This window comes from Mauremys reevesii, linkage group 1, assembly GCF_016161935.1.
Source record: "Mauremys reevesii isolate NIE-2019 linkage group 1, ASM1616193v1, whole genome shotgun sequence".
In the NCBI taxonomy this organism is placed as follows: domain Eukaryota; kingdom Metazoa; phylum Chordata; order Testudines; family Geoemydidae; genus Mauremys; species Mauremys reevesii.
In genome coordinates, this window is record NC_052623.1 from 8,327,353 (window position 1) to 8,342,430 (window position 15,078).

Below are 15,078 nucleotides of genomic sequence, written 5' to 3' on the forward strand. Positions count from 1 at the left end.
GGGGAGTCATGCCATGGGGGGCGCTCTGCCAGTCGCTGGGAGACCGGCAGGTGGCTCCAGTGGACCTCCCGCAGGCGTGCCTGCGGATGGTCCACTGGTCCCGCGGATTAGGTGGAGCAGCCGCAGGCACACCTGCAGGAGGTCCACTGGAGCCGCGGGACCTGCAACCAGCAGAGCGCCCCCCGCGGCGTGCTGCCTTGCGTGGGGCGGTGAAATGGCTAGAGCCGCCCCTGGCCATAATGCAAGGAACCTACAGGCCTGAATCTTGTATGATTAACTAGATCAAGTTAGTATAGAATCATAGAAACTCAGGGTTGGAAGGGACCTCAGGAGGTATCTAGTCCAACCCGCTGCTCAAAGCAGGACCAAACCCAACTAAATCATCCCAGCCAGGGCTTTGTCAAGCCTGACCTTAAAAACCTCTAAGGAAGGAGATTCCATCACCTCCCTAGGTAACCCATTCGAGTGCTTCACCACGCTACTAGTGAAAAAGTTTTTCCTAAGGTCCAAACTAAACCTCCCCCTCTGCAACTTGAGACTATTACTCCTTGTTCTGTCATCTTCTACCACTGAGAACAGTCTAGATCCATCCTCTTTGGAACCCCCTTTCAGGTAGTTGAAAGCAGCTATCAAATCCCCCCTCAATCTTCTCTTCTGCAGGCTAAACAATCTCAGTTCCCTCATCCTCTCCTCATAAGTCATGTGCTCCAGCCCCCTAATCATTTTTGTTGCCCACCAAAATGCCATTAGCTTTCTTGGCAACAAGGGCACACTGTTGACTCATATTCAGCTTTTCATCCACTGTAATCCCTAGGTCCCTTTCTGCAGAAGTGCTGCCCAGCCATTCGGTCCCTAGTCTATAGCAGTGCATGGGATTCTTCCATCCTAAATGCAGGACTCTGCACTTGTTATTGTTGAACCTCATCATATTTCTTTTGGCCCAATCCTCTAATTTGTCTAGGTCCCTCTGTATCCTATCCCTACCCTCCAGCTTATCAACCACTCCTCCCAGTTTAGTGTCATCTGCAAACTTGCTAAGGGTGCAGTCCACACCATCCTCCAGATCGTTAATGAAGATATTGAACAAAAACGGCCCCAGCACCAACCCGGGGTGCACTCCACTTGATACCGGCTGCCAACTAGACATGGAACCATTGATCACCACTGCTTTCCCCTATCCACAGAGCCGGTTATCTCATCATAGAAGGCAATTAGGTTAGTCAGGCATGACTTGCCCTTGGTGAATCCATGCTGACTGTTCCTGATCACTTTCCCCTCCTTTAAGTGGTTCAGAATTGATTCCTTGAGGACCTGTTCCATGATTTTTCCAGGGACTGAGGTGAGACTGACTGGCCTGTAGTTCCCCGGATCTTCCTTCTTCCATTTTTTAAAGATGGGCACTACATTAGCTTTTTTCCAATCATCCAGGACCTGCCCCGATCGCCATGATTTTTCAAAGATAATGGCCAATGGCTCTGCAATCTCATCGGCCAACTCCTTTAGCACCCTCGGATGCAGTGCATCCGGCCCCATGGACTTGTGCTCATCCAGCTTTTCTAAATAGTCCCGAACTACTTCTTTCTCCTCAGAGAGCTGGTCACCTCCTCCCCATACCGTGCTGCAGAGTGCAGCTGTCTGGGAGCTGACCTTGTCTGTGAAAACACAGGCAAAAAAAGCATTGAGTACACTAGCTTTCTCCACAACCTCTGTCACTAGGTTCCCTCCCTCATTCAGCAAGGGGCCCACACTTTCCTTGACTATCTTCCTGTTGCTAACATACCTGAAGAAACCCTTCTTGTTACTCCTAACATCTCCGGCTAGCTGCAACTCCAAGTGTGATTTGGCCTTCCTAATTTCACTCCTGCATGCCTGAGCAATACTTTTATACTCCTCCCTGGTTATTTGTCCAATCTTCCACTTCCTGTAAGCTGTTTTTTTGTGTTTAAGATGAGCAAGGATTTCACTGTTAAGCCAAGCTGGTTGCCTGCCATATTTGCTTTTCTTCCTACACATTGGGATGGTTTGTTCCTGCAACCTCAATAAGGTTTCTTTAAAATACAGCCAGCTTTCCTTGACTCCTTTCCCCATCATGTTATTCTCCCAGGGGACCTTGCCCATCAGTTCCCTGAGGGAGTCAAAGTCTGCTTTTCTGAAGTCCAGGGTCTCTGTTCTACTGCTCTTCTTTCTTCTTTGTAACAGGATCCTGAACTCGACCATCTCATGGTCACTGCCTCCCAGGTTCCCATCCACTATTGCTTCCTCTACTATTTCTTCCCTGTTTGTGAGCAGCAGGTCAAGAAGAGCTTTTCCCTTAGTTGGTTCCTCCAGCACTTGCACCAGGAAATTGTCCCCTACACTTCCAGAAACTTTCAGGATTGTCTGTGCACTATTGTATTGCTCTCTCAGCAGATATCGGGGTGATTAAAGTCACCCATGAGAACCAGGGCCTGTGATCTAGCAACTTCTGTTACTTGCTGGAAGAGAGCCTCGTCCACCTCATCCACCTGGTCTGGTGGTCTATAGCAGACTCCCACCACGACATTACCCTTGTTGTTCATACTTCTAAATTTAATAAAGAGACTCTCAGGTTTTTCTGCAGTTTCATACTGGAGCTCTGAGCAGTCATACTGCTCTCTTAAATACATACCTACATACATAGTAGAAATGCTCGTAATCTTTGGCATAGATAAATGGCCTTCCAGTTACCCCTCTTGACTTTGGGGAGCTGAATAGGGAATGGAACAAATAACTGAATATGTTATAATTAGAACAGACCCGTAACTGCAGGGTACACCGCAGAACATGGAACTCAAAAGTTAGGCCAAGGGTAACGGTTTCAGGAATGGGATAATTGATATTAATACGTATGAATAAATGTCAGAACATGTTAATCTCTAGATATGGACATGGTAGGTTGATCCCTGATTAAGGCAGTACAAGGACCCTCTGAGAAGGCAAACCACCATGAAGGATGGTGACTCTTTCTAATCTTCTATCAAGCTATCAGCTCACCTTTGCAATGTATTTATTGAAACAAAGTTTTTTTTTATCAACATATTCATCTATACATCAAATAACAAATGAAAGTGTTTGTTAGATACCTACTACAGATTACATTAAGAAAAAAAGCTACAAGCCCCAGCAGGAGTGTCTTCATATTAGCAACAAATCTATGAATTTATAATCAAATTCAAAATTAAAACCTAAGTACTGGTACTAGTATCCTGATTGAGGCATGGAAGGTATTTCTAAGAAAAATGGTGAATAACCCAAAAGGAGCCCAAAATATATGTAGTGTGAAAACAACAATAACATTTTTACATTATTTATTTCTAATACCATTCAAAGACTGTAGTCAATGTCCATATTTTGAGTTGAATTAGTTCATTATTGTTAGTCTTTAAAAGGCAACATTTCATTGTTGCTGTCTTCATTGGAAGTAGAGTGCTTCTGCTGCTGGTCATAACATCGGCAGTGAATAGGGCGATCATTTCTTCCACTGGTCATAAAAGTTTTTGTGCTTTTGCATGTCCTCCCTAACATGAAGAATCATAGAATCACAGAATAGCAGGGTTGGAAGGGATCTCAGGAGGTCATCTAGTCCAACCCACTACTCAAAGTAGGCCCAGTTCCCACTAAATCATCCCAGCCAGGGCTTTGTCAAGCCTGGTCTTAAAAAGCTGCATGGAAGGAGATTCCACCACGTCCCCAGGTAACCCATTCCAGTGCTTCACCACCCTACTAGTGAAAAAGTTTTTCCTAATTTCCAATTTAAACCTCCCCCACTGCAACTTGAGACCATCACTCCTTGTTCTGTCATCTGGTACCACTGAGACCTGCCTAGATCCATCCTCTTTGGAACCTCCTTTCAGGTAGTTGAAAGCAGCTATCAAATCCCTCGTCATTCTTCTCCTCTGAACACTAAATAATCCCAGTTCCATCAGTTACAGCCCCCTAATCATTTTTGTTGCCCTCCGTTGGACTCTTTCCAATTTTTCCACATCTTTCTTCAAGTGTGGGGCCCAAAACTGGACACAGTACTCCAGATGAGGCCTCACCAATGTTGAATAGAGGGAATACTCACGTCCCTTGATATGATGGCAATGCCCCTACTTATACAGTGCAAAATGCTGTTAGCCTTCTTGGCAACAAGGGTACAATGTCGACTCATATCCAGCTTCTCGTCCACTGTAACCCCTAGTTCCTTTTCTGCAGAACTGCTGCCTAGCCATTCGGACCCTAGTCTGTAACAGTGAATGGGATTCTTCTGTCCTAAGTGCACATCAATTGGCAGTTTCAAATGGGGGTTCTGTGATCTAACCCATCACAAGAACAATGAACAAAAAAATGGGAAAGGTTCATGAAAACAAGAAACCCCACTCTGTGGGCATGGGGATATCACAAAGAGCCCTCTCTGGGACACAAGGAAAGTTCATAGTCTGTTCCACTCCAAAATCAGCTGTGCAAAGCAGTAAGTTATTATTACTCAAAGGTGATGTAGTAGTTAAATACCGCAGTCCAGTTCTCAAAAACACAAGGTTTTACAACTCTCACCAGTAAGCTCTAGTTGAATGTCCTGAATTTCTACAGCAGTTTTCCTGTATAAGGACTTTCGAGTTGAAACATTAGGTTTATCCTCCAGGTTTTGTGATGGATTCACCATAGAAAAATCAGGTACCTTTTGCTCACCGAATCACTGTACATATGATAAAGAACATGAGCATTGCTGACGCTTTCTTATTCTATTTGGTTATCTGAAAGTGTAGCTTCTGTGTGTAAAACTGAAAAGAACCATGACCACACAGGAAATAATGGAAAACCACTTTGCCTCAAAATGCTACAGTATCTTATGGCAGTCTCAAGGCAGGTCTACACTCAGCTGGGATCGATGCTCTGAGATCGATCCACCTGCAATCAATTTAGCGGGTCTAGTAAAGAGAAGAGTAAGATAAGTCAATGGGAGATTTTCTCCTGTAGACCCCCCCCCCCCGCCGGCCCCTCCCACAGTATAGAACCCACAGTAACTTGACCTAAGGTACATCAGCTCCAGCTATCCTATTCATGTAGCTGGAGTTCCGTAGAGTAGGTTCCCTTACCGTGCTAGTGCAGACATAGCCTAGAGTCACGGAAAAGCTGGGCTTAGTGGTGGAGTGATAAGATATAGTGTGGGAGGAAATACTCAGACTGTGAAATTCCACAAGGCTTAGCTCAACCAAACTGCGACAGAGCACCCTTGATTAATGAGGAGATATGCTTCCCCCCTCCTGTAATACAGATTTCAAGATCACCCTCTGCAGCAGGTGTATTTGCCTACTTTGTCACGAAGCTCTTTGGTTCTGACCCCATAAATGATCGGGTTGAGCATGGGAGGGATGAGGAGATAGAGGTCGGCCAAGATGATGTGAACGTGGGGAGCGATGCCCTGACCAAACAAGTATGTGAGATTGGAGAAGATGCTAGGGGTATAATATGTCACCATCACACAGATGTGGGTTGTGCAGGTGTTGAGAGCTTTCTGGTGGGCATTCTTAGAGGAGATTCTGAGGATGGCCCTGATGATCAGACCGTAGGACAGGGCAATGAGCGTCAGGTCAAACCCCAAAACTACAGCCATTAGCATCAAACTATATATCCTGGTTACTGTCATGTCCCCACATGCCATCTTGTACAGAGCTGTGTAATCGCATTGTGTATGGGGGATAATGCGGTTGGCACAGAATGACTGCTGACTCATGAACACAGGAAGGGGCAGAATAAAGAGAACAGCTCTTATCAAACATACAAGCCCGAGCTTAGCTATTTGTGCATTGCTGAGGATAGTGGCATATCTAAGAGGGTTACAAATGGCAACGTAGCGATCGAAGGTCATTGTCACGAGGTTGGCTGAGTGCATAACAGAAACCATGTGAAGGAAGAACATCTGGGTGAGGCAGCCAGCCAGGGTAATGCCTTTCAGATTGAACCAAAATATGCCCAGTGCCTTTGGCACGACAAAGGTAGGCGTGACGATGTCTGTCAGCGCCATCATGCAGATCAGCAGGTACATCGGCTTGTGCAGGGTCTGCTCCTTACCTACAACAGACAGAAGCGTGAAATTTGCCAACAGGCTGATATTGTAGAACGTAGAGAAAGGGATGGAAATCCAGATGTGGGCAGACTCCAGGCCGGGGATGCCCGTTAGGATGAATGTTGAAGGGTCAGAGGGGGTGAGGTTGAAAGCTGCCATGAGGTGGCTGATGCGTCGATATGACTCAGAAATGCTCCAGGTGCCTGTAAAGGGAGATAATCACGCTTTATATCAAATAGTACAGTAAATATTTTCTAGCTATTAACATTCTAGGAGTCTTCTGGAGTGGGGAGTGAAGAACCACCAACGATGTCACTCCCTGCTTTATATAACTTTAGCAAAGAGTCGGAACCCTTTGTTTCAAAACTTAGCTTCAAGGCTACTTTGTGAGTCCAGAGTTCTTTGGCCTGGTCACATACAGGGGCGGCTCTAGGCACCAGTAAAGCAAGGACGTGCTAGTTGTCGCCCATTTGCAGGGGCGGCAGGGACCCAGCCTGGGAACTGAGTGCCAACATGGGGCCCGGGAGCTGTAGTTTCTTGGTTAGCTCCCTGCCTATAGCGCCAGCCCTGGAGCAGGGAAAGAACAACATTTCCCAGCATTCCCTTGGCCACTACCAACAGGGGAGGGAGTGAGGTAGCTGAGACCTCATGCTGCAGCCTGCTGTGAATGGAGAGCTGCACTGTGAAGGGGAGGGTACTGCATTTTAACATTCAAATAATAGGACTCTCCACGGGGAGGGAGGGTAGCCCCACCCTGCCAGCATCCACTCCCTCCAACTGCCCCCCACAGAAACCCCAACGCATCCAACCTCCCCGTCCCCTGATCACCACCTCTCGGGACCCCGGCCCCTAACTTATCCCCAGGACCCCACCCCCTATCTAAGCACCACTGGTGCATGTCACCTGATTGCCCCCTCCCGGGACCCCTGCACCTAACTGCCCCTTGGCATCCCACCCCCTATCTAAGCCTCCCTTCTCCTTGTCCCTGACTGCCCCCTCCTGAGACCCCTCCCCAGTTTCACCCCTAGGATCCCACCCCCTACCTGTCCCCTGACAAACCCCGGGGAATCCCATGGCTATCCAACTACTGCCTGTCCCCTGACTACCCCCCGAAACTCCTGACCCATCTAATCCCCCTTCTCCCTGCCCCTGACTGCCGCATCCGAACCTCCACCCCATCCAACCCCCCCTTCTCCCTGTCCCTTGACTGCAACACGGAATCCCCTACCCCTTCTCCAACCCCCCAGTCCCCTTACCGTGCCACTCAGACCAGCATGTCTGGCTCCGCACAGCGCCAGGCACGCTGCTGCATACATGCTGCCATGCTCCCCCGTGGAGCCACAGTCCCCTCCCCACCCCCGGCCCCAGCATATGCCTTCCAGATTTGAACACCTCAAGATTCAGGAGTGCTCAACCTCAGTTTGGGCAGCTGTTACTTCATTACACTCAAATAAAATATACTGACCCACTGAAACTTGCTGTAGAAAAATTAGGATAAAATTGAGTAAAAAATGCTCCCCAGTGGTTTTTAGGACTGGAATTGCTATTTTCAACAGTCATTGCCTTTTCTATTTTTATTGTTATTTGTTTAAAAGGAAGACAGTGATATTGCATTGGCAAATTCCATATAGAAAGAAGGAGTGGAACAAAAGAATAATAAAGGCACCTCAGCTTTTCCTCATTTATGGAGGACAGTCTTATAATATGCATCCAGATATCCTCCAATCACACAAGCTGAAAATTGTTCCACTTTACTGCAGTTCTGTAACCATATGGGAACCAATCCTGTCTGTTCTGTGCATGTCCAAAATTCCTGCTGAATGACCTGCCCTGGGAGTGAGTTACCAGTGATCCAGGGCTGCCGTGGAAGGAGGGTGCAGGTGTGGGGGGGAAGAGCCCAGGGCTGGGATGGCAGGAGGTGTGTATGTGGGGGGGTAATATGGGGGGCAAACGGGAGGCCCAGACCTGGGGCGGCAGTGGATGTCCGGGGGAGGAGATCCCAGGGCTGGGACGGGGGGCAGATAAATTTATTTTTTGCTTGGGGTGGCAAAAAACCTAGAGCAGGCCCTGGTCACATGCCCTTGTTAAGTCATAGCATCCATTTGGTATAGGCTGTCTGTAGCATTCCCAGGGAGGCTCATCTGGTCGGAGAGAAGTTTCTCTTAATGCGTATGGTTTCCTCCAATGGATCATTGCCATGAATAGGCCCTTCCCAACCAGCTATCTAGACTGAAATCATCTTGCCTAGTGAGCCTTACCCAGGTGTAACTACATTTGAAATACAGATAAGTGGTCAATATTCATAACTGTAGACAAAAATCATACATGCATACAAATCGGATAATAATATTCATAACTTTTCCAATGACATCTTACATGATCCGTCTTGCATAAAATGTATCATAAGTATGCTATAATCATGTTATAGTAAAATCACTATGATCAATATGGGATACATTGTCACAAAAGATCAATGGTTATTCCTCCCAGTGAAATGCCTGAAGTTTCATAACAACAATAATTGGTAACGACACTGAGTAAAGGTTGTGTCACCCAGGCTGCAGTTCTGTGGCTTATGAGGGCAAAGAGACCCTGAAACTCCCCAAACACACTCTGTACCAGGAAAGATCCCAAAGCTGGCCTTGGATCAACAATCGTACAGAAAAAAATTATTTCAGCAACACTGCGCACCTGTCTGTCTACATGCCGCTCTGCAACCATGTGACATTCCTCTCTGGTGTTATCCTGACCGGTGATCTGCTAGGTCACTCCAATACTTGACTCTGGGAGCCAAACTGACCCTGCTCTGCTGTGAGAACTCCCACTCCTGGGCTGTTCACGCACAGCCTCTGCCATGTAACTCCTGCTTGGATTCTGCGACTGAATGACACTAGCCAATATCTCTGGTTCCAGACACAACCCTAGGAACCTTCGTCTTGCAATATCCAGTTATGCCCACTGGACACTGCAAGTTTATATAAGTTTGTCAATTTAACAAAGAAATTGATATGCACCAGGCTTGTTATCTCCAGGGAAGTCTCTTACACGCTTCAAACCAAACAAACCTCTTCAGGTAGAAAAAACAACACATTTATTAACTACCTATAGATGTTAAGTGATATTAAGCAAAAAGTCAGAGTGGTTACCAAAATAAAATAAAATATAAAAATGCAGTCGAAACTCTTAACCCTATTAGACTGGGCAACATCGAAATTAAGCAGTTTTTCTCACCCCACTGGATACTGCAGTCCTTAATATACAGGTTTGTTCCTTACAACTGAGCCAGTCTCCCTGTTGGAGTCTTGTCTTCTCAATGTCTTTGTTGCTTGCAGCGAAGGTGGCGGCCAGAGAAGGCCTCAGTATGTGTCCACTCTGTCTGTTTTATACCCTCAGTCCATTTACGTGAGAAGCACACGTCCAGGCATGTCTGGGGGGCATTGCAGAGTCTCTGCAAGCAAGGTAGAGGAATTCCCTTTTTGAGGCATCATGCAGGTGAGCCATTGTATTGTAGCTCCCTTGCTGGACAATGGCTGTTGATGGGTTGTTTGACACCCTGCCTGAGTGTTTGTTACATTCCCTGCTGTTTCCTCTGGGGAGCTAATAACTGTCTGATTCCCCAATTTATAGCATGTTTTAGTGACCATCATGCAACAGAATTCTCATAGCTCCATATACATTAATGATACATATGTGGATAGAGACATGACTTTCAGCAGATCATGATATTTCCCTTGATACCTTACAAGGCCTTCTTTATATGTAAGATCTTGATTATATGAAAATGAGGAATATGGGGGTTACAGTACGCTCGCCCCAGGTATACACTGTCACAGCGCCCACAAAGCCTCAGTGCTACTCACTTGTCACTGTACACACCCTGCCTGCCTCCACAACACTCAGCAGTGCCCAATTCTCTGTGTACACCCCCTACCTGCCCCCACAGCCTCCTGCACTGCCAGCCTGCCTCTGTACACTCCTCTTCCTTCTCCACAATCCCTGGTGCTGGTCACCTGTCCATGTAGATCCCACACCCCCAGAATTTCCATCCCTGCCACATGAGGATACCCCTCACCCAGGTCCAAAACCAGGTGCCACACACCACAGCGACAGCTCACACACATACCTCTTCAGACTAGGTTAAACTCAGTGTCTGCCTGCACCCCGGGAAAAGGTGAGATGAGACTGATCTGCATTTTTGGGGCAAAGGGAACCCTGACAGCAGCTCAGCCTGTGCAGAGAAGGAGAGATGGACAGACCCAGCATGAGGGGGAGAGGACGTGGAGATTAAAAGTAGCCAGCATCAGTAACTCTTCTTCAAAAAGACACAAAGCTTTAATGTACTGCAGCCAGTTACAAACACAGACAGCCCTTCCTGAGGCTGTTTTTCTGTTTTAGCAATTGCTGATGTTGCCACAAAACTGTAGTGGGTTTTCTCATGGAAGGAAGTATGGTCTGTATGGGATATGGTGTCAGAGACCATCCGCTAGAGTGTGGCCCACTTTCCATTGCGTCTCAGACTCCCCCCCAGACCCAGGCTGGTTCATGACGCCTCTTTGGTCTGTGCATCAGAGAGGACGTCCGTTCCCCATGTAGCACAGTTTCAGGACTCTGTGCCACTGTGACCTCGATACTGCATATCCCGCAGTCCTGCCTGCACACACCGCACATACTGTGTGTTCCTATGCCTCTGCAGCTAACATTTGCAACACAAACTCTAATGGGACTTCTCCATTAGCTGTGCGATTCGTTCACCTCTCCCCATGGTAAAATGGCCTGGAGTTCATCTCACAAGGTATCTCACATTTTACGAGGGAACAGCCATGTTATCTGCCTGATCTGTTGCCCTGGAACTATTTCAGGGTGCAGCTCATGTGAGAAGATGTTGGTAAAGGAACCAAACCACTTCAACATCTGGATCTCCTGTTTGGGCTACTGTCCCTACCACCTCACTTGCATCATAGGTGCCTTGCGGATACATTTGGGCTTTAGAGGATATGAATCTGATGGGTTGTCACCTCTGGGGTGTAGTCTAGGGGCCACGAGAACTGCTGAAGCTGGGCTGGCACTGTTTCACACTGCATTGATGGTGATTCAGCCTCTCCACGCCCTGTGATCAACAACACTACAGCAGATTTCAGAGTGGGAGCTGTGTGAGTCTGTATCAAGAAAAACAATGAGGAGTCCTGGTGGCACCTTAGAGACTAAAAAATGTATTTGTGCATAAGCTTTCATGGGCTAAAACCCACTTCATCCGATGCACAGAGTGGAATATAGAGTAGGGAGGTGTAAATACACAGCATATGAAAAGATGGGAGTTGCCTTACCAAGTAGAGGGTCAGTGCTAAGGAGCCAATTCACTGAAGTTGGAAGTGGGCTACTCTCAACTATTGACAAGAAGGAGTGGAAATCACTTTTGTAGTGCTACTGAGACCAATGTAAACAAGGTGGCCCATTTCAAACAGCTGAGAAGAAGGTGGGAGTATTTAGCAAGGGAAAATCAGTTTTGTAAAAACAAAGAGGAGTACTTGTGGCACCTTAGAGACTAAGAAATATATTTAGCTTTTGTAGTGAAGCATCCACTCCCAGTCTTTATTCAGGCCTAATTTGATGGTGTCCAGTTTGCAAATTAATTCCAGTTCTGCAGTTTCTCGTTGGAGTCTGTTTTTGAAGTTTTTTTGTTGAAGAATTGTCACTTTTAAGTCTGTTATGGGGTGACCAGGGAGATTCTTTTGCATAGAGACTGTTCAGTTTGGCCAATGTACGTGGCAGAGGGGCATTGCTAGCACATGATGGCATCTATCACATTGGTAAATGTGCATGTAACTGAACACCCGATGGTGCGGCTGAAGTAGTTAGGTCCTATGATGGTGTCACTTGAGTAGATAGGCAGACAAAGTTAGCACCAGGGTTTGTTGTAGGGTTTGGTTCCTGAGTTAGTGTTTTGGTTGTGTGGTGTGTAGTTTCTGGTGACTATTTGCCTCAGTTTGGGGGCTTTCTGTAAGAGCGGACTGCCCTGTCTTCCGAGGTCTGTGAGAGTGAGGGATTGTCCTTCAGGAGAGGCTATAGATCCTTGATGATGCGCTGGAGAGGTTTTAGTTGGGGGCTGTAGGTGACGGCTAGTGGTGTTCTGTTACTTTCTTTGTTGGGCCTGTCTTGTAGTAGGTGTCTTCTGGGTAGCCTTCTGTCTCTGTCAATCTGTTTCTTCATTTCACCAGGTGGGTATTGTTGATACCTGGCTCCAGTACTGTACCCAGCTGTAGAACCCGTCCTGTTTCTGCTCCTGCTGATACTGGAACAACTCACTAAGAGGGCTAGGAGGCCAGGACCCATTTTTCAATGTTTTAATATTCTGGTTTTCACTGGCAAACAAGGCCTTGTGGGAGGAGGGAGGAGAGGAAGGACTCAGCAAGTGACAGACAGGGTCCGCTCTCTCCTGAACTATTATACCCCGTGCCTATGAAAGGTGGCCCTCCCTGGGCCACTTTCTACAACCTCCTGGAAAAAAGAACCATTGTCTCTATGGTTCCTAAGTGTAATCCTTCTGTCAGGCCGAAACCATAGCAGCAAGGGCCGGGTTCAATACATAGGGGTCCCTTCTCCACAACATAATGCAAAACCAGCTCGAGCCCCCACCCAGTGACCTGGGGAAATCTTACACACACCCCTGGGTGCCTCGAGGAGGCAATACTTCCCCTCTCGCAAGCACAGAGTCTTGGTGTTGCTGAAAAGTTTTAATTACATGAGATAAACAACAAGCATTAAATTGGGAAAATACCTCAGCTAGAGTTCATAGATCAAACCGTGAGCAAAAACCCACCCCAGCAAATTGGGCTGTGTCCTTCTCTCTGGGCCCTTGAGTCCAGCAACCCCCAAATCACCCACAGTCCCAATAGTCCCACAATCCAAAAGTCTCTGTCCCGGGGCAATGCAGCTCCAGAGTTCGAGAGTCTCTTTGCAGAGGTCCGCCTCCCCAGCCTGGGTAGAAAGGGGCACCTTACGTGGTTCAGGGCCAACAGCCCTGCCACTTTGTGGGTTTCTGCTTCCACTAGTCGTCCCCGCAAACAGCTCAGCTCCGCTTGCTCTGTGGGCTGCTCTGCTCTGCCAGCTGCTCTGGTCCACCAGCTGTTCTGTGAACTGCTCCAGCCGTCCACGCGAGCTGCTTGGCTCTACTCACCCCGCGGCTTCACAAACTGCTCCACTCCTCTCTGCCAGCTGCTCTGCTCCATGGTATTGCTTCAGGCTCCCCCACTCGTTAGCACAGTACCCAGTTCTCTCAGCTCAGCAAGTCCAGCTGTTCAGTGATTTCAGCTCTTAGTGATTCCAGCTCACAGTAGGGGAGCCCAGTGCCAGTGCACCACTAGCTGTCCTTGCAATAGGCCATCCCTTCACTCAGATCTGGTCTACACTGTGGGGGTGGGAGGGTTGATCTAAGATACACAACTTCAGCTAGAGAATAGTGTAACTGAAGTCGATGTATCTTAGATCGACTTAGATTGACTTACTTCACGTATTCGTGGCACGGGATCGACGGCCGCCACTCCTGTCTCTCACCCTGGTGGAGTTCCGGAGTCGACAGGGATCACGTTCGGGGATCAATGTATAGCATCTAGACGAGACGCGATACATCGATCCCCGATAGATCTATTATTACCTGCTGATACGGCGGGTTGTGTAGACATACCCTCAGGGAGGGACGTTTATACACTTGTTCAGGGGCAGTTTCTTCCCTGGAGCAGCCAGTATCAGCTCTGATCTCCTCCCTCATCTGCCACACAACAAGCTACTCCCCTGCCTTTTTGCCCTTCTCAAGCACTTGTTTTCAGACTTGATTTGTCTGCCCGATTTTCCTGATAATTTACTTGCTGAACATTTGGCTCCTTTGACCTCAGTTTGAAATGTAGCTACGAGTTTAGTGGCTTTGGGAAATAATTCTGCTGCTTTCTATTGGTCTGTGTGTCTGGATAGTAGCAGTTTTGAAACAGCATTTACCCTTTCCACAATCTTTTTTGAAGCACAATGAGAAAAACAAATCTAAAGTTTTCCATTTATTTCTATAATGCTGAAGGTTCATAACATTCAGGGGTATTTTAGCTCAGGAGAATTATTTCTGTGGGTGCCTTCATTGTGTCTAAATAGTGAATCTGAGAGGAAGGAGTGATTCACACTAGTTGTTGATCAATTGTGTAGGCAATTGCTTGACCAAGCTTTCATTTGTTCTGAAATGGGTTCAAGAGGCCAACAAAATAATGTTAGGTTTACTGCTCTAACCCCATAAGAAAACAGTACAGAAATAGCCTTTATACGATACCACTCTCTAGGAAGCCGGCTTCTGCAGTGATGTTACATTCAACTTATGAAGAAAGAATGTGTCTCCAAAGTTGCACATTTCAGATTTTATCATTTATGTGAAGAGTTGACAAGTTACACATTTCTTTAGATGTCACTAAACCCAACCCATCAGTTGTCCCAGTTCCCTTAAGTATGTGGGGAGGTGTAGTCCGTAAGGCCAACTTGCTAGCTTAGTGTATTGCATAATGTGTGTGGGGTTTTCCACTGGTTTGATTGCTTATATTATTTCCTTGGGTTTTGTTTATGCTGAAGTCCAATATATGTTATTCTTAGTTATTCATAATATTTGGCCATAATCAGGGGAGGCTCCAGGCCCCAGCACGCCAAGCCCGTGCTTGGGGAGGTATGCCACGGGGGGCGCTCTGCCGGTCGCTGGGAGACCAGCAGGCGGCTCCAGTGGACCTCCCGCAGGCGTGCCTGCGGATGGTCCACTGGTCCCGCGGCTTAGGTGGAGCATCCGCAGGCACACCTGCGGGAGGTCCCCTGGAGCCGCGGGACCTGCAACCGGCAGAGCGCCCCACGGCGTGCTGCCTTGCGTGGGGCGGTGAAATGGCTAGAGCCGCCCCTGGCCATAATGCAAGGAACCTACAGGCCTGAATCTTGTATGATTAACTAGATCAAGTTAGTATAGAATCATAGAATCATAGAATCTCAGGGTTGGA

General features: G+C 47.4%; 1 protein-coding gene across 1 annotated transcript; it reads right to left on the reverse strand.

Annotated features, from left to right (window-relative positions):
* Positions 1-5,284: 5,284 nt before the first annotated feature.
* Positions 5,285-6,226, reverse strand: LOC120395518 (olfactory receptor 52E2-like). Its single transcript, XM_039519977.1, has one exon. It carries the CDS (start codon positions 6,224-6,226, stop codon positions 5,285-5,287), a length of 942 nt encoding a protein of 313 aa, XP_039375911.1.
* Between the last annotated feature and the right edge of the window lie 8,852 nt (positions 6,227-15,078).